Below are 25,787 nucleotides of genomic sequence, written 5' to 3'. Positions count from 1 at the left end.
TGCAAAATAGCAAACAACTCAACCTTTATCTTTCTTGGCCATTCTTAAGACTGATGATTCTATTCCAAACTTTTACTCATTAGATCTTACCTCTGCATTTAGGTTATCTGCAAGGCTTTCCAGAAACTGACTCTCAATTGGGTTTCGTTGGGTGAGCAAAGTGAGGTAATGGCTGAGTTTATCATGCGTTGTTATAATGATTCCTTCCCCAAATTTGTCAAATTGTGGTCGTCCAGCTCGACCAAATATCTGCATGACATCTAAAATTCCAAGGTCAACAAAGGAGCCTCTTTTTGCAGCATATATTTGTGTTCCCTAGATGAGGAAAAGTTAACAAATACTTACATAAACACACACAAATATAATCCTGGTGAACTGAACACTGAGATTAGGCAAATATGGAAAGATCTCAAAAGTGTACTTTAACTAATCCTTTCTTCATCTGCGATAGAGTTAAATTTTCACAATATAAACTAGATTCTTATTGGAGAAAATAATTCTTACCTTTTATAAATAACATTCAGTGTCAACAAAGCAGCCAAATCACAATATTTTTCTGGATAAATCAACCCAGAGGTTTGCTTCAAGACACACACAAATCCATGTGTCAAGGAAGGTAGGCTCTTACCTTAATAATAACAGCATGAGCAGGAAGATTGACACCCCAGGCTAACGTAGCTGTACAAACTAGGACTTTGATATGCCCATTAGAAAACAAGTTTTCAACTAAATTTCTGTCCTGCCGAAGCATTCCTGCATGATGAATACTAAAACCATCTGGGAATAATTCTCGTACTTGCTTATTTCTCGACCTTTGTACCTAGATACCGAGAAAGAATGAGTATTATTTAGCATTTAAAAGCAATTGTTATTAAGCATTTCTGTTTTATGAGTTTATCAAAGAAACCAGAAAATTATTTTTAAGCATCTTAAGTATTACTAAGCCTTAGTATATAATGCTGTATAGAAAATCATAAAAATAACATTATCTATCTTAAAAAATAGGTAATAACAAAATATGTCACAAAACGCAAAAGGAAACAGGTGAAAAGCAAGTGTCTCTTTCATCCAGATGTCCCTTTTTGCAATGAGTCAGTATTACCTGCTTCTTAGCCTTCAAAAAATACGTTATTCAAAATAAAACTAAATCTCAGTGGCTTTCCAACTCCTTAAAGAGTAAAGGCCAGAGTCACTATAATGCAAGGCCCTACAAAAATCAATCTCATCCCCTTACCTCATCCACACCAGCCACAATGGCTGGCTTTTCTGTGAGTATATTTTCTGACAAGTCCATATCTACTTCAGAGCCTTTACTTTTATTCCAGACCCACTGCCTTCGAGACCCTCTCCCTTCTTATTGAGATCCCCATGATGCTTCCCCTATGATGTTCCTCATTGCAATAAGTCAATACGTCAATATACCCAACTTTATTCACCTACAGCTGTGTTCTTAGTCATCTTTGATAGCAAAGCATTGACCATCTGCCTTAGCTCCTCAACTACCCATGTGCATTGAGTATACAGTAGTCCTTCCTTATCTGCAGTTTTGCTTTCTGTGGTTTCCACTACCTGAGGCCAACTGTGGTCCAAAAATATTAAATGGAATATTCCAGAAATAAACCAATCATGTTTTAAGTTGCACACTCTTCTGAGTAGCATAGTGAAATCTCACACTGTCCTACTCCATCTAACCCAGAACATGAACCTTTTGTCCACCATATCTAAGCTGTAGACACTCTTCACTCATTAGTCACTTAGTATGTACTAGGCTTGGTTATCAGACTGACTGTTGAAGAATCACAGTGTTTGTGTTCAAGTCACTCTTATTTTGCTCAATAATGGTCCTGAAGTTCAACATTAGTGATGTTAGCAATTTGAATTTGGCACAGAGAAGCCATAAGGTGTTTCCTTTAAGTAAAAAGTTGAAAGTTTTCAACTTAAGGGAAAAAAAAAAACACCAAAATTGTATGCTGAGGTTGCTAAAATCCATGGTCCTATTCAAGAAATTATGAAGAAGAAAAAAGAAATTTGTGTTGGTTTTGCTGTTGCATCTCAGATTGCAAGTTACAGCTACAGTGTGTGATACATAGTTAAGATGAAAAAGGCATTACATTTGTGGGAAGAAGACATGAACAGAAATGTACCTTAACTGACAGCAATAGAGCTAGTTCACTACTATCTGTGGTTTCCTATCTTGGAAATATCCCCCACAGTTCAGGGCGAACTATTGTTATAACGTCACTTCTGGTTCTGTTCTTTGGCCTAATCTGAGCTCAGAAGTGAGATTTAGTATACTTATATGCAACCTGTATAAGTGCTATACAGAAGGACTTAAAAGATTCACTGAAGATTCAGTATACAATAGACAAAATTTTTGTGAAAAATTAAAGACCTTAGATAAACATTTAAAGAAATGTTTATATAGTTAAAGCTTCTTATTGTCCGTCACATCATGTGTTTATTTGCTATTGCTCTCAAAATCTCATTATCAATTCGAGAATTTCATTTTGAAATTTTTATCCCACCCTTTTTACTTAAGGGCATGACAATGGCAAGGGAGTAAGATTTCAGGGGACTGGGGTTCCAGTCTACACCTTACCATACTGATTATCTCTCAGGTCACTTAAAATTTTAAACTTCTAAGTTAATAATATTTAACTAATAAAATGATCTAAGAAAATAGCATTCCATGAAATCTGCTTCAATTATAAAATCAAAAGTAATGCATTAACAAACCCCACCATCTAGTGGCCAGCCAAGTTAATAACAACTTGTACATTTTGAGCCTCTCAAGGGTCTAAAACAAAATACGTATATATACATAACAAAAGAGGAGAGCTTCTTAAAGTTTAAAGGGGAGTACATTCTTACTTTATTTTTGTGGAGCGCAGTCAGCCTGCTAGAAATTATTTTATATATACTTTATGACTAATTACACTTGGATCTCATTGCCTCAGCTTTCATCTTTTCAGACAAGCAATATTGTTACTGTAATCTTAAAGCAGCTCTTATGAATATGGAAAAAAGTACAATTGTGGTGTATTTGCTGAGAGCTCCTGCAGAGGCCAAAGGTCGGGAGAGGAGAAACATTCCACTTAATTCATGTATTCTCTAATATTCAAGAGAGGACATTCAAAGCCGACAGAGGAAACTAAAACTATTGGTTGGAGGAGATACTCTGTACAAATTGTATTGCTGGATTGCAGTTTGGTTTCAGGTGAGCTCTGCTATCTGTGGATCCCCTGCATTGAAATGTTCTGCTGTCCTTATAAATAATGATAGATTCCTTAGTCAAAGCCCACTTGAGGTAGGACATAGCTAGGCCTGCTATGGCACGAATGACACAGTTAGAAGTTAAACATAGGAAGTATGTATCTGTAATGGAGATGTTTCTTATAAAGTAACAGGTGGATCTTGGAGTACTGACATAGCACCTCCCACTTGAGCACATGGCTGAACCAGCGTCAGTGGCCACCAACTGGGTATATCTCTTTGGTCTCTGTGAGAAACTAGGAGGAGGTCGGAGTCATTTTTATTTCTATTCTTCTATACTGTGTGCATTTTTTTTTTTTATTGGTTCATTACAAACTTGAAGTGACAACAATCTGAAAATAAGTTTGGGTTTTTTATTCTTAACTATCTTTGAATCCCAGATGAGGCCCAGGGATGTTTCTCATCTGATTTTAAAATCTGATTTTAAAAATCATCATAAAGCAAAACTATTTTTCTACATTTAGTGTAAACATCAAAGAATTTTAACACATATATATGTTTGTGTAGCCACCATCATAATCAAGAAGAGTTTCTCAACCCTAAAAAATTCCCTCATGCTACTTCTTTATAGTTAAACTCTTCCCAACGACTAACCCTAGCAACCACTAACGTGTACTCCAACCCTATAGTTTTGTCACTCCAAGACCATTATATAAATTGAGTCAGAAAATAGAACACTTAAACTTATTCTACAGACTAGTATGATGGCACTGACAAAGCAGAAAAGTGAATACAGAAACAATATCTCTCTTATAAATATTAATCTAAATAGTCAAGAACTTTAGAAAACAGAATTCATCAATGCATTGAAACAAAACATCACAACTAAGTACTACCCCAGAATGCAAGGCCATTACACTTAATATATTAATATATTTAAGAATTCAAAAAAGAAAGAATATTATGATGATGTCCAGACACTGAAATGTGACAAAAGGCTACATTCAGTTCTGATGATTAGAGAACTCGATATATATTTCAAACTATGCTTAATAGTAAACACTCAGAGTATACACATTAAAATTAGGAAGTAGGCAAAGTTGTTCAGTATCAGCCTGTTGATGTTCTAGATAATAATATTAGATATGAGAAAATAATAAAGAATATAAATACTGGAAAAGTATAATTGTAAAATAATCACTTGTTGTAGATAAATACTCATTTAGAAAACTGAGTACGGACCAAAATATACAAAATAAAATAACAAAAGAATTTGGAAAGATGATAGTCTTAAAAATTTAATATTTTTATAAAAGGCTTTCTTTTATAAAAACATTTTTTCCATATGTTGATATTGTATTTTTCTTTTAAAAATAAAAAATATATTTTTATTTTCTTTAATTTTAATATAAAATATTAATCTTTAATATTATAAAATATATTTTATAAAGGTCTTTTATAAAAAGACATATACATACTATACATATACACATATAATAACTCACAAAATAAAAGTGAAAAATATCACATTTATAGGAGTGAAAACAGTAAGAGATAGGCAGGATTTATATAAAGTTTTATAATATTGTTGAAGAACATTCAAGAAATGATATATTTTACTTTTGAGATGGGAAAACTTGATTTGGCAAAAATACCAGTTCTCATTAACTTAATCTATAAAATCAATACACTAACTCAACTAAAATATGAACATGATTTCCTTGTGGCAATACTAAAATTCACCCTGAAAAGTAAGACTGTAAACTTATCCAGGAGAAATTCTACAACTGAAGAATAATCATGATATTTAATCCAACCAGTTATTGAGAATCCTATAAAAACAAAATAAGTAAAACAGTTTGATACAAAAGAAGAAACAATAAGATCAATGACACAGAATAGAACGTTCAGAAATGACTCGTAAATATGGGGATGTTGTATATTAAACTTTTAAATCAATGGAAAATACAGTGAGTAGGAAAAGATGATGGGCCCACCACTATCTGGAATAGGTTCCAGAAACATCAAGTATTTAATAATAAAAATAAAATATAAGACTTGAAGAAATCACAGTTGCAGCAGGTTTGTCTTTTACATGCAAGACATAAAACCTAGAGTAAATAAATAAATTTACAGAATTTTTACATGGTAAAAAATAATCACAAACAAAAATAAACATCAAGGATTAAACAGAAAAAGTTTATGAAACATATATGGTATTAAATGCAGTTTAGTACAAAATGGACCAAGGCTGTAAACAATTTAAAGAATAGGAAATACAAATAGCCAACATAAAAAATGCTCAGTTTCACTCATAATTAAAGAATTGCTGATCAAAATAATAATGAAGTGCCATTTTTTGCTCGTTAATCTGTTATAAACTGAAAAACATTAACACTACCCAGTGCTGGCAAAGTTATGTGGGGGAAAGTACAGCGTTCCCATGATATCCATGGGAGACTGATTCAAGGAACCCCTTATTCTCCCCCGTAGACACCCAAAAACCATGAATGCTTAAGACCCTTATATAAAATGGTGTGATATTTGCATATAACTTACACAGTCTGCCTGTATATTTTAAATCATCTTCAGATTACTTATAATACCTAATACAATGTAAATGTCACATAAGTAGTTATACTGTATTGTTCAGAGAATAATAACAAGATAAAGTCATCTGTTCATGTTCAGTACAGACACAACCATCATTTTTTCCCCCAAATACTTTTTATCCACAGCTGGCTGAATTCATGGAACCCATGGACCTGGAGGGCCATCTGTAACAACTGCTGAAGAAAGTATAAATATCTCCAGTAGGCAATTTGTGACCATTTGTTGAAGTTTTAAATGCATGTAGTACATGATAGATAAATTTCACTGCTAGGAATTTTTCCAATGTATATCATTACAAGAGTAGGAGCAAAAATGTTTACTGTAGCATTGTTAACTGTAAAAGGCAATTGGAAACAATAAAAGTATCCATCGATACAGACCTCAGTAAATCAATTACTGTAATATCTACATTGTAGCATATTATACAGTTGCTAAAAGAATAAAACCCATCTTTCTGAGTTGATTGCAAAGACCTCCTTGATACATTACTAAATGAAAAAGACAAAAAGGTATATATAACATAATGCAATATTTTTATATTAAAACATATGCCCATGCACACAGGCAAACACACAATGGTAGTTGTGTAAATCTTTCCTCAAAAGAAAGATAAGCTTTTTAACAGAAGTTTCATTTGGAGAAAGGAAGGGAGAAGAGATCATTAAAACCATAAGTTATGGAGCTCAACTTGTTTACTATAAGATGCCTGCTGCTTTCTGAAGCATTAGAAAAATCACTGCTTTTTCTACTTGGTTCTCCAAAGCTAGCACTACATGGAGTCCAGGTTTTGCTATTGTCTGAATAACTACAGAGATATACTTTATCTTGTTCACATTGTGTGAACAGATGATTTGGATTCTCCACGGAAGCCATTTGAGATCTAATACTATACTCACTGGATAAAGTGTTTCTACACATGGAAATCTAGCACAAAAGAATACCAGCTGTGAAAAGGTAAGGGAAGTAAGGTGTGTAGTTTCAGAATTGTCTAAGTTTGGTTTTCACTGACTTTGTCTGTCCATTTTCACAAGTGAACTTTCCACACAGGGATTTACAGCAAAATTCAAATGGAATGGGCAACTGCTAAGATAATCCATCAGCACAAGTAAGGCATTATATTATTTTCCCCCAGTGAAAGCATGCAGGTTCCTTCCATGACTTTACATGACATTTTCCTACTCATGAGATAAAAAAATCATTGTAAATGCTTTTAAAAATAAGGTTAAAATGTAACTACTTCCCAACATTTACTTCCGAACTAATACACATACATGATTAAACAACATGATCTTAAAAAAACTAACAGCAAGCAAATGAGGATATTACATCCTGTCCTTGCCTAGGTTAGACTCATGCCACACAGATGCCATCTGCCACTCCCTATCACTCATTACATTTTAGTCATTTTGACTTGTTTTTCTTATTTGCTTCAATGTGCTATTATTATTATTTTTTCATATCAGCCTTTTCTTTGAATACTTGTCTGTCCTCTTTTGCTCTGTCAACTCCTAGTCTTCAGCCCAGCTTAAATGTCACTTTGTTGGTCAACAAACACCATCCTCTAACATCATCTGTTTAGACTAGATTGTCCAACTCAATTTTTTCTTAACACTTTATCCTTATTATTTATTTCAAATGTAATTAAAATCTATTATTTAATTAGTTGTCTAATCTTTTGTTCTTCCAGAATATAAGCTCCATAAGGGTAAAGGGATGGCTACTTTTTTTCCCTAAAAAATATTTCCACTTCCAACAAAAGCAAATAATATTAGTGTACATATAATATCTATTCTTACCTCCTTCTTTACTGTATTGCATGGGATGGAATATAATTTCCCAGATCTCATACAGTAAGGGTACCAGATGATAAGGTCCACTCTGCTAATTAAAAGCACTCAGGTAAGATCTAGATGATGGAAATGAAGAGATAACAATCTCTTATATTTTTCTGGCAAGCAAGACTTTGGAGACAGAAGGGCTGAAAGTTTTAACATTCAAAATTTGGTTTTCTAGTGTGTTCACGAATGTTGGAAGGTATCTGTAGTAATAGCTGTGGCTTTTTAACTGCTAATCACAATCATGTAACTGGTTGTTAAATTCAAGAGTTCTAGTAGTAGCCCTAGATTTCTACTCCTCTGATTTTACCAAATTTCTAATAAGTACCTAATTTCTTTTTTTTTTGATGGCTTTATTCAATTTTATTTAGAGGTATTAAAAGGAAACATTACGTATGCATAAAAGTACATATATATTCTCTTTTCTTTTTGGCTGTTAGAATTTACAATGATACCTTCACACTGAGAAACTTGTTACTGGATTTTTTACAGCTGTTACTATACATTGCAGTCTACCCAACAATTAGCATGATGGTTTAGGGGCAGTAGAGAACCACAGAAGGAGGGAATAGGTAAGAGGTAATTTTAGGGAGGTGATTTGAATGAATGACCTTGAGAAAACCCAGATATTTAAACACTGGAGGGACAACAATAAATTATTCCCGCATACAGCACTAGCTTATTCTTTTCTTATAAAAAGGGAAGTATACTCTGGAAGAGAGAAAATAAGCCAGTGATTCCAATTATCCCTGGTCCTGCTTGAACAGAGTGAATACACAGGGCCACCAGGCTATGCTATCTTGTCACTGTTTGTTACAATCACACTTAGTTCATTTGTTGTTTATCAGTATGTGCACATTACAATTCCAAATGGCAAACACTTGACAGTAGATATACTGAGATTCCATCAAGCCTCTAGAAATTGCACAAGAATAATTTATTTTCTTGAACAACAGCAAAAAGTGTTACGGTTGGTAGAAGAAGAAAGTACAGAAAATCACCCCTTCTTGTCTTTCTTCTGCCTTCTATTTTTCCCTTTTCACTTGGATTTCACCTCTTCCCATCTTCATCCCATAACTCTTTCTCTAATTAATCCCAGTGGTTTTTGGGACAGCAGGTTCTATCATGATCTCCAGGTACCTGGATCCTCAGTGATATCCTCAATTTTTCTAATATTTCCTGGTCAGCTTTCTTTCACATTCTTCACGGGAACTACTTCAAACATTCACAAACATCTCACTACTAAGTCCTGCTGTCAGGAATCAGTCCTCAGTCCTCAGTCCTGCTGTCCACCTTGGTAAATAATCTTGCTTCTCACATCATTGAAATTAAGGAAGACTGCTAACTCTAGTCTTATAAGGATGTAGATACCACATCCTTTTCATATCAGAGTTATTTACTTTTGCACCCATTTACGGTCAGCTTGTCTTCCAGCTCCTTGGAGATTTAGAAAAAGAAGAGAAACTTTTTGTGACAACACCTTCTAGGCAAATGATATTTGGATGGTCAAACTGGCCTATGATACTAGCTTCTCTTAGAAAATCGCTTCTTTGCCAATCCATGTGGCCGCCTATCAAAGTTTTAATGGCAATTGGGATATTTCTTTTCCCTGCTGTCTTCAAATGCACACTACAGACTTCTCCAAATTCACCTGTCCCAATGACTCTCTCAATGCGAATTCTTGAGGGATCAATCTCCTTTGGAAATTCATGGACTGCTAGGGATGGGTCTTCATATGTATCTGGATCAATGTAAGTTTTAATTCCCGGGAAGCGCACTAGTTACTAATTTAACTTATCACAGTTTTCTTAAACATTAGTTTGTTAAGCTTCTTCTACCTCCTTGGCTGGCTCGAGTTATTTTCATTGCTTCGTGCTGGGCCCATCTGGTTTGGTTTATGCTAACCTGCTTCTTGGAAAACAGGTAATAAATGCCTCAGGAACACCTTTTCCCTCTGTCTACCAGTACTAAATGTCCTCCCTAATTTCTTATATAAGTTCTTTTCTATTTAAAATATACCTTGGTTTCTGTTTCCTTTACTAAATCCTAACTGATACATGTGTCTACTTTAGTCCACTATAAACAGGTTGACAGCACTTTATTTATATTGATACCTATTGATCCATTACAGTGACGGGTAACCAGTTATACTCAGTAAATATTTGCTGAGTGACCACGATGAAAAACAGTTTAAGGCTCACGTGTACACAAACAAGTCACAATCACCCAGACTAGCCTAATCCCAATAACTAATTTCCATATGTCATTCTGACTGTGTTAATTATGCATTTTAACTTGGGAGAAAGAAAATACCATTTGCTCTGTTTCATGTCATATTCCTTGAAAGATAATCCTGGTTCCCATATGGCCTGTCCTGATTATTAACAGAAACAAGTTGGTATTCCAGAGAGAGAACCCTAATTAGAAAAAGATAAATCTCATCTAAAATTACGTTATTGTAATCCATTTGGCCATCTTTAAATAAATAAATAGAAAAATAAAATTAAACATGAAATGTGTTTTCGATTTTAAATTATATCATTACAAATCTCTCTACCCCTAGGAATTTATAACATTATTTATTGATCTGATGCCTTTAGAGTGCTTCCTCAAGTATTTTCAAATGCGTGAAAAACAATATTCTAATTAACATACTTTTGCTAAAACAGCATGATTCCTTAAGATAGATAAATGTACTGTAAGAAATTTATTCAATGCTTCTAAAATACATCTTAAAGCACAGAAACAAAAATTGCCACAATCAAAATTTCCACAACAAAAATAAGGATAAAATTTCAATGCTACTATGTTCTTTAAAAAGAATCTCACTTATTCAAAGTGAATCATATGTTAGACCACACTGAAATGAACACATGGGCAATGACAATGTCTTTTGCTTGGAAGAAAGGGAATCCTACTTTTCAGTACATGAATTTTGGTCACAAAACTTGACTCTTCAACAATCTTCAATAGCTTCTCACTGCATATAAAGTCTGAAAGCCTAGGCATGGAATTTAAGTCTTCCATTGTCTCTCCATGCCTAGCCCTCCACACACCTTATAATCCAGTGAATAAGGAACATTCTTATTCTCCAAATAAACCCAGAGTTTTCTTTTTTTTCCTTTGCCCATGTTCTCTTTCTTCTCTCTTTGGAATGTCCTTTTCCCTGTTGCTGCCTATTGAAATCTAAAACTACTGGCTTGAATTAATCTGCTTCTCTTTCACATTTCCTCTGAACTGTTTAATCTTGGTATATATTAACTTTTTCTTTTAATCTTTCCTTTGAAATATTCCCAGGTTTAGAATTTCAAAGTTAAGAGGTCTGGAATAAGAGCCTTGGCTTGGCTTTTAAAATATATTACCATTTTTTTTTTTTTAAGTAGTGAATTGATCAATACCACAGAAAATCTCCTCAAATCATCTTCAGAATTGGATACTATTATGTCTAGATTTTGATAATATATTGACAAATATATATTACATAATTTTTTATCAAATTTTTTATCCAAAGTTTGTTTACCCACTTTATTTCTCCTTTTTGCTTATTTACTTACTGGAAACTTCATGTTGTAAGTTATTAAATTTAACAAGTGTACAAATAACATGTAGACATCAACTAGTCTGTTCTAGCTGTTTCTAATATTTCTATCAACCTGTTTATTGCCTTTTATAATCCAGTATTATTTTTTATTGTTCCAAAGCATTTAAATTTAATTTTTGCCATATCTGTTATTGTTTAAAGCTGTTATCTTCTTCCTCTTCAAAGCACATGGGTAAACATTTACAGAATGTGTCTACCATGTACCAGTAAGGTAGAGCTGTTACCTTATTTATTACAAACATCTTGTTGTTGTTATTTTAAGATGGAGTCTCCCTCTGTCACCCAGGCTGGAGTACAGTGGTATGATCTTGGCTCACTGCAACCTTCACCTCCCAAGTTCAAGTGATTCTCCTGCCTCAGCCTCCCTGAACAGCTGGGACTACAGGTGCACACCACCACACCCAGCTATTTTTTTTTTTTTTAATAGAGATGGGGTTTTGCCATGTTGCCAGGCTGGTCTTGAACTCCTGATCTCAGGTGACCCGCCTGTTTCAGCCTCCCAAAGTGCTGGTATTACAGGCATAAGCCACCATGCCCAGCCATAAAATATAGGTATCATTCCCACTTCATGTGTGATGAAATGTGGCTTGAGGGTGTTAAAAAGGCAGAGTGTGTGAATGAACGTTAAAACACAGGTTTGTTTAGATCCAAAGCTTTTCTTCTATATAGATTACCTCCCTTTTAAAACAGAAAAGTCATGTTTCCAAAAATTCAATTAAGCAATCAGTTTTTTACTAATTTTGTTTGATTTTATTAAAAAAATACTAACTTTTGACACCCTATGTGGTGGTAACTGATAGTAGAATTACTATATTATACTCTAAAAGGAAAAGAGGTTGATAAAATATGGCAGAGGAAAGAATAAACTCTGTGAAGATTATATTTTGCATATATTTAAAGTAATAAAATAAATGGAGCTATTAACCATCCCTACTACTACTGCTCTGTTTAGTTTTGTTTGTGTTTTTTTGAGATGGGGTTTCATTCTTGTCGCCCAGGCTAGAGTGCAATGGTGTGATCTTGGCTCACTACAATCTCTGCCTCCCGGGTTTAAGTGATTCTCCCGCCTCAGCCTCCCCAGTATCTAGGATTATAGGTGCCCGCCATCATGCATAGCTAATTTTTCTATTTTTAGTAGAGATGGGGTATCACCACGTAGGCCAGGCTGGTCTCGAACTCTTGACCTCAACTTATCAACTGATCTGCCCGCCTCAGCCTCCCAAAGTGTTGAGATTATAGGAGTGAGCCAACACGCCTGGGCTACTACTAGCCTGTTATGCTGTCTTTAGTTAACAGATACCATCTCTTCAAGGAAGAGATGGTTCTAATTTTACTTGGCCATAGTGACACCGAAGCTGCTCAAGGAAAAATAAAGCAAGCTGTAATCGTAAGCATCAGAAAACTAAATCAAATTGGCATTGATCCAGTTGCCATTGATTTAAGCAAAGGCTAAAGCTGAACTTATAAAAACAAGGAAATGATTGATAGATCTACATAATAAAAAGTCAGAAAATTATAATTTAAAGTAACTTGAGGGTACATATTATTATTGATTCTTCCTAATATTACAACTTGTTCAATAGATATTTTCAATAACTACAGACACAAGGCTTATTATGTAATAGAAATTCTACCTACACGACAAACGCTTAACATCACTGATATATATAAAAAAATTGAACTCACATCAGTGGCCATAAATCAGAAATATACAGTACAAGGATGGGTGGGAATACTCAATCCAGTACAAGAATAGTTAAAGCCTGCTAAAAATTTGTCCCTAACAGAAAAAATTGATTTGACTCAGATCTCAAGTAAAACAGAGTCTGAAAATTCTAATTGAAGGATTCATTTAACTTAAAATTAAAATCATAATAGAAAACAATGGCTTAATAATGAATATATATGTAACCTTAATTATATACTTACTTTTATAAACTCCTACTATTCCTTGAATTATGTTCTATTTTATAGAAAACAGTGGTTTCTTAAGACACAGTCTTTGTGGGGGAGAGTATAAAAGTAATAATATATAGGGTAAATTAAGAAAATACTATCCATGTTGTTTATTATACTTTTGCCATTTTAAAATTTAGTTATTAGTATATATATATTCTAAAAATAGATTTCTACATTGTCTTATTATTGTTCAGTTTCCAAAATAATTTCATACATCATTCTATCTGTTTCTCATAGTAAACCATTAGAATAGGTATTATTTACTCCATTGTATGAAATGTTTAGATGTCGAAGGTCACAAACCTTCTTAGACGTAAAATTACAACCAGAGCTTTTTGTTAATGTTTCCTGTTAGTTTGGGCATCATTTATAAGTCCTGAGATACTCTTGTGCCCAGGGAGAACCCTAAACTCCATTTCTAGAGGTTAAACTGCTCTTGGGAGATGTTACTTTCCTTTTCCTACCTTCTTGTTTCAGTGGACAAATCCAGAAATATAGGTAGTTTTCCCCCTGGGGGTGACTTTGATACTAAAGATGAAAATTATACGAGAAATCCTGAGGTGTAAATGTTACTTACCAGAAAGAAAAGACTCATTTCAGTTACAGTTAAGGCACAGAAACAGCCTTATTACATGCACATGTGCACATACACATACATACAGGGAAAGGGAGGATTTTCTTTTTTTTTTTTTTTTTTTTTTTTCCAGTTTATTTTATTGCATTTTAGGTTTTGGGGTACATGTGAAGAACATGCAAAATTGTTGCATAGGAACACACGTGGTAGTGTGATTTGCTGCCTTAAGGGAGGATTTTCTTAATGGAGTTTTGTTTGTTATTTATACAAATAAAATTATACTGTGTTGAATGAAACTGTAAAGAAGTGCTTTTAAAGAACTTAGTAAGTCAGGAATTGAGGTGATTATCTAAACACTTAGGGGTAAAGCATCACTGTGGCACAGTAGGGATTTAGTTATATAACAGGAGGCACGAGGCTAAATTTCTATGTACTAAAATAGGAAATTTACCTTCGAATTAAATTTTAATGTTTTGGGTTCTTAATTTCCCATTTTTCAAAAACATGGGAAGAAATGTTTCCTACCATAATGATAATAGCTCCCTTGAAATTGCTAGAATGTTAATATCATTTAAGTTCAAAGGTACTTCAAGAAATATGAAGAAATGTACTACTAGCACAAGAAGAATATTCTTAAATTTTAGAGCTCTGAGAAAACATTGAGAAAGATGACCTTTTATCTTTTGTTATAATATGCACTGTGGAGGGGTTCACTTTTTAAAGCCTCTCTTTAGGAGAAGTGGGGGATATAGTTATGAAGAAATGTTCTTCTACTTTATTAAAAAAACAAACAAAAAAAAGACTCCATGCCCTAAGATCTTCAGAAAGTCCCAGACTGGATTTGATCTGTTTGTTTTTGAAGAAACAGGACACAGTGTAGTGAAAACAGTGGACTTTGGAGTCAGACTGGCTCAAGTCACATCTTCACTACTTAATATGAGATTCTCTGTGAAAATTATTTACTTTCTCAGTATTAGTTTCCTTATCTGTAAAATGGGAATAAAAGAATCATAAAGAACAGCACAATCATGCAGATCAGATAAGAAAGCTAAAGTGAAACATCTATTATAATGTCAGTCTCAGAGGAATAAAAGCAAAGAAGAAAAGTAATTCTGGGACACCTACTATCCAACAAATACTCTATGAAAGGCTGGGAATATAATGGTGAATAGGACAATGTTCTTAATAAATGTGTGTGCAATTCATTCTTCTTGAAAAAAAAATCCAATAATATTAGATCAGGATAAAAATCAAGTATAATAGAAATATAAAAAAGGTATAATAAAAATGACTAGGGATTTTCAAGTCTACCCAATTGTATTAAAACTTTTCATTTCTCTGTTACTCTTCTCTCGGTATAGTGATCTGTGAATTTGTGCTTGGTGACATTGCCTTAAATAAACATCATTTGAAAATCTCTCCATATAAGTTATTATAATATGTTCTAGAATATTTCATGCTATATTTGATTTACACATGCCCTATGTCAAGGGGTAATACCAGCAATATCACAGGTTTTAAGAATTGAATGAGTTATATGAAGTAATAAAAACAATGCCTGAAACTAGTGAGTACTTAATAAATGTTAAACATTACAGTAACAATAATTAAACAATAAACCTGCATTATTTACATTAGTGAAAGTTCTCAGAATTGAGATGAATGAAGAAACCAGAAATCCACAAGGTGGCTCTCAAGGCTTGGCTTTTAAACAGCATAGAGTTGTTTCATATTTCCAAAGAAATGAAACAAGACTTATGAATACCAACTTGACTTTTCAAAGACTCTCATAAATTCATGATTAATAAGCAATTGGAAGGACACAAAGCTGTACAATAAATGTTATGTAATAAAAGTAAAAACTATAGAAAATTAAAAATTTTGTAGTTCTAAATTGAAAGGGACTCTGATGTTCAAACAACTGACATCAGCTCAACATAGAATTTAAAATATCAATATAAAATGGTAAAATTTATAGTACAGTCATGATCATTAAATATATTTTACTAGGATAATAAATATGAAAGTGCAAAATACAATGTCTGGCAGCTAGCAGCTGTTCTGTGACTAATCAGTTAAATCATACATTTTATATATATAAAAAATTTGAAGTTACTATCATTTTATGCCAAGTTTTTTTATTTCATAATTTATTTTCATAGCTTTAAATCAGGGGTCAACATTATTTTTCTGCAAAGAAACTGAAAGTAATTCACAGTAGCTATCACAACTACTCTATTCTTCTCTGGTAGTGCAAAAAAAGAGCCAGACAATAAATAAATTGGTATGTTTATATTCTGATAAAACTTTAATTATAAAACAGGTAGAGACCTTTGGTCATCAGGCCTCAATTTGCCTAATCTTGATCTAAATAATTATCTGATATAATTAAATAAAACCTGATATAATAAATCTTAAGATACTACCAATACTCAAATTACCTAGAGGAGTGCTTGTTAAACTGTAGTGTGCAGAAAATCACCTGAGGATCTAGTTAAAAATTCAGATTCTGGTTTGGTGAGTCTGGATTGGGGCTTTCTAAAGGTATCCTTGCTAACAGGGATGCAGCTGATCCGAAGACCTTTTGGTCTTTTGAGCATGTGTACGTTGAGGAACAAGGCAGCTGTTTTCAAACTTTTTGGCTCAGAATTCCTTTACATTGCTTTAAAAAAAAAAGAGCCTTATTTATTTAGGTTATATCTGTCAATATTAACCTTAGAAATCAAAACTGAAAAAATAAAAAATTTATTAATTCTTTAAAGGTACAATAATAAACCCATTAGATGTTAACACAGGATATGAAATTTAGCTGCATTTTATATTTTAACTATATTTTAAAGAGCAGGACTAAACATTTCAATTATAACCATATGGAAAGGAATGATAAGTGTTACATCATACAGTGAAACTTTTTAATAAAAGGTCATTAAGTCAAGAAACAATTCAAGATTATAACATACATCTGTAAAATTAACTTCTTGGAAATTGAGACAGTGGATCTTTCACATATAAAATACCTGGTATATGTGGCATGTTATATGCTTTAGTTCTCATATTCTTTGTGTCCTACCTGTTTTTCTGCAAGTGCATATTCATGTCCTTGGGTAGGAAAAAAGAAGGAAATCTGGCCACAATTTTTTGCTTTTTCTATTAGAGACATAGCTGTTCTTACGGTGGCATTTCGAGCATGTACAAACACCATCACCTGAAAAAAAGGAAAGCAGTTTATTTAATATTCCAATTAATTAAATTACTGCTTAGTAGTAGCCTGATAACCATTCCACATAAGTAACTATTAATTTTTCAAAACAAAATCACAAATTTATGAATTCTCCAACATATCCTTATTTTAGAACAAAGGGTATATAGGAAAAAGGCAAGTTAAATAAAATTTAGCTTATAAGTTGATAGAAGTTTATGGAGTCTACAAAATTTGGAGTCTAATTTGTATGTTTCTCTTTTGAACACATAATTCATTATCATAGTCATTTATTTTAGAATACAAAAATATTTGAGAGCTTTCTCATTGGAAGATTACTACATTCAATGAAATTTCCAGTACCATAAAGATGTTTCAAGAAATTGAAAACAATAAAGAAAACTCTTCTTTGGACAAAATCATGTCCAAGAACAATCATTTAAAATACGACAGTTAGGGGACTGCTGGAGATAAAAATGCTTCTATAGAAATACCTGGAATTCTCTGTGTGGCAAGCCTTCCTGTGGAATTATTCATGAAGTGACTGAGGATATCTGAATTAGGGGAAAGAGGTGTGTCTGGATACTGTGTCAAGGAGAAATGAGAAAAAAATGCATTTTCAGGGACAGTCACCAAGCAGAGTATGAATACAACTGAAGAGAATAAGGGAGTGTTTAGCAGCCTGCCTTTGCTACCTGTCAGTACCTGCCTTCTTTCCTCTGTGAAGTTTCTCCTTTGGCCTCTACCTTCCCTCACAATCAGCTCAACCCCAGTGTTCCCAAAGAGCCATTAGTATAAAAATTATTTTTTCATATAGACTACTGCTCTTTTTCAATTTTTCTGGTGTGAGTAAAAGCAACTGTACACCACTTTGACATTGTTGACCATCTGGAGTATACAATCTAAAGACAGTAAGTGTAGGTGCAGCAAATGACTCAAAGACAAGTTCCCCTAGCCCCTGCTTTCTACCAGACTCACACATCTAAGTCTCTGGAATCACCATGGTTGAGTTACTTGAGGCAACTTAGAGGTCCTAATCCTTGCCCCTCTTCTCAATATCTCCCCGATAGTCCTCTCTTACTTACATTTATCTGGAAGCTAAAACTGATGTTTTTTTCAGGCTACACATTTAGGAGGATATTCAAGAATTGTTTCTAGTCAGGGAATTGATAGGCTCATGTGAGCTGACCTAAGTAAAAGAGAGGATCATTTTGAGGACTAACAAAAGTGCAAAGGGGAATGAGGTATGGGATGGGACCAGAAAGGAGACAGGGTGACACGAAGGTATCTATACCTCTGTAGATATATCTCTATATTTAAGCCATAGTTATCTTATGTCTATAAACTGGTCAACGTAAGTGTTCCACATATGAGATGCTGATTAAAGTTCACAGTAAAATCTCAGGTAACAATCATTCAAGAAACAGGAATGCTTAAATAACCAATATTCTTTTATAGTACACTGAAAGCAAAGGAGAACAGATAATTTGGAGAAGATGAGAAATTCCTCAAAACAAAACAACAACAGCAAAGCCAAAATGTTTGGAAAAAAACAAAAAGTACTGCAAGTCGTCAGGAGAAATGTAATCAGCTAGTTACTGTTACCACGGACATAAACCTTGAGATTTCATACTTTATGAGAGCTCTAAATTATTTACTGATACTAATATGTTTTGAAAAGAAATATAATCATAAGGATATTTTAAAAAGAGTACACTAATAGAATTTATTTCAGAAAGTTTTGTAGGTACTGGGACGTTCTGTTTTCCTTATTTATTTTTTGACTAAAGAAAAACAAATCTTTTGAATTTTGATAGGCTCTCAAGCTTTCATAGGGAAACATCTTTACTTCATAGGAGGTTAAGAACTGCCATGTAGTTTAAATTGTGATATTTTCATAATGACTGATATAAACTATTTAATGCTAAGATAGAAAATTGTTACAATAATGCCCTGCTTCACCAGTTCAGAATTTGTCAAATTGTTTCTATCTCTTGCAAATGGTAGGGACATGTCCACTGTGAGTTTCTTCTTAAAGGGTAAGGCAGATTTTTTTTCCTCTTATATAAAAATAAATTTTACCCCCCAGAAAACCTCATTACCCCCCAAAATTAAATTTTAAGAAAATCTGAATTAAAATGAAGTTACTTATTGTTTTGGTAATTTGTTCGTTCATTCATATGTTTCTGAGCATGCAGTAACTACCAAGTCCAGATAAAACTACTATGAAAATGAGAGACAAGGTCCCTGCCCTCATGGAGATGAGAATCTAGTATGATGAATTAAATAATCACAAAATATTTAATACTTGATAACTACTTACTGGGCATGTATGTGTAAAAGAGTTAAAAATAGAAATGAACATAGACAAGATGTGGTCCCTTCCATGAAAAACCTGTACAATATAAGGAGGAAGATAAAACTGTACACATAACTTACGCAGCTGAATCAAAGAGAAGATAGCATGTGGACAACGTGGGAACTCTAAACATGGAGCTACTTGGTTTCCTTCATACATCCATCCCAAGATATTTATGCAGTTCCCACTATGTGCCAAATACTGTCTGTACTAAGTGCTTAGTTCATACTAGGATAACTATGTCTCAAGGCTCTAAATTCGTACATTACCGTTATGGGGAGAAAATACGATAATCATTCCTATCGCTCCAAGGTTAAAGCTGCATAAAAGAGGCTACAGTCGTATTTGGAATATTTAATTTTGTTATTTTTAGTATGTTAGCTTGAAGGAGTACATTCTCTTCTAAGGTTTCTCACGCTGAGACCTAGGGACTACTACATCCGAATCACTGCTGGTGCTTGTTAAAATAGATTCTGGGTCCTCTTTTAAAATCAGCTGAGTAAGAATATCTAAGGGTGGGGCCTAGAAATTGAATTACTAACAACTATTGAGATGACCACTGCACTATTGTGTGAAATTAATTAATAATTACCACCAACTTTTCTTCTCTGAAGTTGAAACAGGGTTAAAAGGTAAAATAAATAAAACCAGCACTACAAAGATGTTTTAAGAAACCCCTTAATAATATATTTATTTACCTACACAGATGAAATATCAGGAAATTTTAAGGTATTTTATATAACTAATACAGTCCCAAGATTATTTCCCAGATGGGCCCGGGTTTTATAATACTACCAGATTTCTATTCTCCATAATTCAAATGCCACATTATGTAAATCCTGTTGAAATAGCAGATATGGAGAACATAAGGGAAAATAAAATACTATCTAAATCTTCATTAATTATTTCAGTCTTGTCAACTTTTCATTTTGCAAATATTTTCTACTGCAGCCAAGAGAAATATTAGTTACAACTTAAAGTAATAATTTCTTTTTACTAAAGGAGCCGTCATGTTGTGTTAAGTAAAATAAACTTTTTTCTTATTAAAAATTTCCTATGTTGAAGCTCCAGTTGAAGTCATTACAAGGTTTTGGGTCTCTATAAACACATCTGATTTTATGGTTTGCTAATTTGGTTAATTAACTTAGACTCATGAAAATTACAAGTAATAGAGAGGACAGTATTGTTTCATTTGACAGAAATAACTCCAAATTAATCTTAGAAACACTTTTTGGTAACTGAGCAGCAGTTAAATTGGTAAGTGTCATTAAAATAAAAACAGAATAGTAAGATTAAGTCAATAATGATGGCAAATTTAGACTGTTTTATAAAACCGATTATACTTTTATTTGAGTTTTTTTAGGCTATGCATCTAAAATATTTTATATACTTATTTTTGGTATCAGAAGCCATTTTTTCATATTGTTTTATTTTTATTATGGAAAAGTTCACATAGAAACAAAAGTAGACAGAATGTAGTCATAAACTGAAAAGGCCATTTATTTTTAAAATATATAATGGAACCATCCTATACTTAGGGGAAAAAAAGTACATAAATTTGAGTCTGGTCCTGTTACTTGACTTGTCAAAGAACGTGTTCTTTACATGAGATGCTGATTAAAATTAATAAAAGAGTAAAAACTTAGATAATAAAAATTTAAAAAGCTGGAATGCTTAAGTAACACATACTGTTTCAGGGTTTATTCAAAGGAAAGAAAGACATATTATCTGAAAAAGACCTGAAAATTCTTCTTCGGAATACTGCTAAATATCAGTGTGAGTTGGAATAAATTATTTAATCTCTTCAATTCATATTTCCCCCGGAACACAGATAAAGAGTTACAATGTATCTCAGAGTTACTATAAGAATCAAAGGATATAATGTAAGGGAAAACACTGGGTTTAGTAAAATAGTAGCTCTAAATTTTAGAAAGCTTCAAAATCACCTGGCAGGCAAGTTAAAAAACAGATTGCTGCTGTTTCCCCCAATCCCCTTCCTAGCTATGTAGGTCTGGGGTAAGTCAAGAGATTGCATTTCTAAGGAGATCCAAGATGCTAATATTCTTGTCCAGGAACTTTGAGAACCTCTGTCATAACTGGTAAGAATTAGCACCATTATTAGGGATATAAACATAAGCAAATTTAATTTTGCCTAAAAGACTAAATAGACCAGTATACAATTGTTATAAATTGACAACTATGCACCTATTTATTACTCATTTACATGCATATGTGCCTGTGTGGATGTCTATTTAACATCACACAAAACAATTTAAAACACTTTCCCCTTTAGCAACCTTTGTAAGGGGTTTGTGAATAATGAATTAAGAATAAAAAAATTGGTAGAAATATTTTATGTGAAATCTTGAATCAAACCCTCTTTTGTAGGAATTCTGCTAAGAAATAAAACCGAGAATGAAGATATCTGAAAAAGATACAATATGGCAGATAGATGTCCCACAGAAAAATGTGGCTGAGAAACGATGTTTTATATTATGTGGTATATATATCATTGGCTCTCATAAAAGTTGAGGATTGGGGTAGGGAGGTTCATGTCCTGCGGTTTATGTTTTCTTTCTAACCAGCACAGCCATTTATCTGTCTTCCTCTCAGCTCTTCTCAACTTTCTTAACCCAAGTTCTTCAAGAGAATTAAGCCCTAATTACCTACATAAATAGTGATATAAAAGTGTGTGGTTCCCTGACCAGCAGCAGCAGTGTCTCTGAGTCAGAAACTCTGAGGGTGGGGCCCAGCCATCTGTTTTAATAGGCCCTCGAAGTTATTTTGATGCAAGTTAAAATTGGAGAATCCTGTATTAAGACATTCACTGTAAGTTAAAAAAAATTATTAGCTTTTCCTCTGTGCATTTACAATAGTTCTGGTAAATACCATCATCTGAAGAAATGACAAAATAGTCAAATTATTTTCTGTGTTGTATGCTCTGAATGGGAATGCCGCTACAGATATATTTCAGATATACTTATTTATATCCCATGAGAGCATGTAGGCACAGAATAGCCTCTGTTGCTGTGATTATATTACCACATTTGTATTATCAGGTAGATACAATTTTAAAAGGTTTCATTCTGTATGCTGTAGATCCATGAATCATCCATGGTTAGACACTACAAGTCATTACAGTTTTAGATCACAGTGCTAGCCAGCTGAAGACACTCAGGTCATCTGACCACATTATTACTCTTCTAGTACTTCCTCTATCAAATAACTTCACATATTTAGTTATCTGACTTCTCAGTAGTGAGCAAGGAGCCTGGCATACAGCAAATACTCAACGTATCTTAAGTAAATATAACACATTGAACCCAATCAAACACACTAACCCATCACATCTAATAATGGAAATTTCTGCTTTTTAAAAATAATTTTTATTTTGGGGTTGTTGTGAGAAATGAGACAATATAAACAAAGCATTTACAATAGTGTGTGGTACATAGTAAGTGATCAATAAATGTGAGCAGTTATTTATTAGAATACAATTCTGCTCCTTATAAAATTCAATACACTGTATTAATTTTTTGACAGGGTAACATATTTACATACTTCAAAATCAGAAAGTATAAAAATGTACACAGTATCTCTACCACCCTTCCTTCTACCCTAGTAGCCACTGTAACCTCTTCTTTGAGAGTTTATGCACATATTTAAACAACTACAAATTCATAATTTTAATTCCTTTTCACTATATGGTAGTAGATTACACACATTGTTCTTTCCTTTTTCACTGAACCATATTATCTTGAGGCCTTCTCACATCAGTATAGTTTCCTCATTTATATTTTACAGTTGCATAGTATTCCATTACATAGAAACACCAAAACTTATTCTAGTAACTAGTCCTTGTTTGATGGGCATTTATGTTATTTCCAATCTTTTGTTATTAAAAGCAATGTAATAAATAATTCTGTACACAAGTGATTTTACATGCTTGTGAATATATACGTTGAATACATTCATAGAAGTGGAATACTTAAGTCAAAAGTATATAAGACTACTTATTGAACTATGTCTCTATTCTGAATATAATCTGTTTTATTTTGAGGGTTTATTTTGTTCTTACCAATTTGTTGGTCTTCTTTGTATGATAGTATACTTTGCCTTTTTCTGTGTTGTGAATATTTTGTCCTACTCTGTGCTTTATCTTTTGATTTTTATTTTTGGTATCTTATTCAATACAGAAATAGTTCATTTTGTCTGTACTTAAATCTATCAGCATTTTTCTCTATGTCTTCTGGGAAATTCACAAACAAGAAAGTTAAAATAGTCATAAACATATGAAAGACTTTTTAACTTCACTAGCACTGTGTGGCTCTAAAAACACAATGGTGGGTGTAAACAGAGATGGATCCTGCTTTGTCTCTCTCTCTCTCTCTCTCTCTCTCTCTCTCTCTCTCACACACACACACACACACACACACAGATGTCCATAATCTACTGCTAAGTGAAAAAATATCAAGTTGAAGAAAAATTTCCATATTATCATCCTGACTGTGCTGTTGTATTCTAAAGAGTATGTATGTGAATATGTATGTTTGAAAACAGAAATATGGACACCTTCCAAATTAGTTATCTCACAAAATGAAAACAGGACTTGGTGGGGGATGGGGAGACAGAATAAAAAGACAATTTTTTCTTTGTATGTCTTGTATCGTTTGTCTCACCCACTGAAGCAACTCTTTAATAGTTTTCACAATTAAATATATAAATTATATTGAACAGGAGAAATAACTGATAACAATGAGGTTATAATAATATATTCATAATATACTATGGTATTAAGATAAGTATATTTGCTACGGTTATTTTATTGCTATGAGGTTTATGGTAAAAAGCACAAAAAAACACATATTTAACAATGCACTTAAAAGGATGATGGTAAAACTTGTGGTCTAAGTGGTGAATTTATGTTTTAGTTTACCTGGAAATCCTTTAGAAAAAAAAAAAAAAGAGACATGACCTAGCAGAAGAAATCAACAGCAGTTCAAGGGAAAGTATCCATATGTTCCAAGTTACACAGAAGAGAGCAAAATCATATGGTGGTCAATACAGACTTTTTGTAGAAATGAACATGTGGACAAAAATACCACCTGGAAAGGTAAAACATAACCTCATACAAAATTATGTACTAAGATATAGGAAATCATTCATTTCAAGGCTCAGAAAANAAAAAAAAAAAAAAAAACTAAAAGAAATACCTGAAAAATTATTTTTATGTTAGAGAAGTATTTTAAGCTTAATATAGAAAGGCTATCATAGTTTAAAACAATATTGATTTTAATAAAGGAATACATATCATATGGTCAAAAAATATGACTTGAAGAAATATTTCTTAAAAGTACATAAACCATTGAAAAAAGCCTAAAGACAATCTTAAAATTGTAAGTGATAGGACAGAAGACAGGATAATTTTAAAGTGGTGGAGTTATTTAAAAAAGCAAACAAACAGGAGCTCTTGATTCTTTTATTAAAAAATGAAAATGAGCAAGAAAGCATTTAGGTATGTATCGCTGGGTAAACTGAGTTAGTATGAATATTTGAGATAGATCTTATTTAAAAAATCTTAGATTTAAACATTTTAAGATACAGTCTTCTGGCTACTGAATTACCTGAAAAGTTTATACATTTTTCATAAAATTTCATTTAAGAAAAAAAATAAAAAAGAAACTCTCATACCTACATGGAGGAGATGAACATTACTATTACAATTATGCAGTTTTCCCCAGATGCTTCCAGATACAAGTGCTCAGATGCCTCTTTCTTAAGTATTTATCACTGCCTATCTTTTCTTTTTAACTATTTTGGTGCTTGACTTAGCTCCTCTGCTAGTCTGTGATCATCCAACAATTACATGACAGGCACTGCGGACATATAATGGGCTGGTCCCTGTGCTTCTGGAGCTTATATCTAATTATATGGTGAAGGGGAGTATAGGAAGATGATGAACATAGAAGCCACCATTCATTACATGAACAACTATAAGAGGAAGTAACCAAAAATCAGTAAATACAATAATCTAGAAATTAATTAGGATTCTCCCTCTCAAAGATGGCAAAGTACTTGATTTTAAAGGTCATAACACTCTAAAGTTCTTCATTACTGGCCCTTTGGGTGTTATCTCTCTGAGCTTTTCCTGTTGCTTAAAACCTTCATCCATTTGTATGTTTCTAGGCCTTTAGCCCTGTTTTTCACTTAGCCCTCCTGCCAACTCCATCTGTATAAATTCTATAAACCTGCAACACCCAGCTCTAATCATCTTTCTCCAATCTCACCAGGGAAAATTAATCACTTTGTTCATACTTGCACCTTGTGTAATCATAAGCTGTACATAGCTCACCCCAATGTTAGGACTAATAATAAAAGACCCCATTTATTGTGTCTTACTATGGTGCTAGTCCCATTACTAGGTACAATACACA

The 25,787-nt window shown here is 33.0% G+C and overlaps 1 protein-coding gene across 3 annotated transcripts in view; it reads right to left on the bottom strand.

Annotated features, from left to right (window-relative positions):
- Positions 1-25,787, bottom strand: part of ASCC3 (activating signal cointegrator 1 complex subunit 3) — a 361,903-nt gene that overhangs the window by 177,328 nt on the left and 158,788 nt on the right. For all 3 annotated transcript variants that reach the window (XM_037734022.1, XM_017515928.2, XM_017515926.2), the window contains exons 14-16: positions 16,866-17,000; positions 629-820; positions 91-315 (exon numbers count right to left, since the gene is read on the bottom strand). In XM_037734022.1, coding sequence (XP_037589950.1) covers positions 91-315; positions 629-820; positions 16,866-17,000 — 552 coding nt within the window. The remainder of the gene's footprint in view (positions 1-90; positions 316-628; positions 821-16,865; positions 17,001-25,787) is intronic.

This window comes from Cebus imitator, unplaced genomic scaffold (assembly GCF_001604975.1).
Source record: "Cebus imitator isolate Cc_AM_T3 unplaced genomic scaffold, Cebus_imitator-1.0 Scaffold566, whole genome shotgun sequence".
In the NCBI taxonomy this organism is placed as follows: domain Eukaryota; kingdom Metazoa; phylum Chordata; class Mammalia; order Primates; family Cebidae; genus Cebus; species Cebus imitator.
Note: the sequence above shows the minus strand (reverse complement) of the source record. Positions and strands in the feature narration are given on the sequence as shown.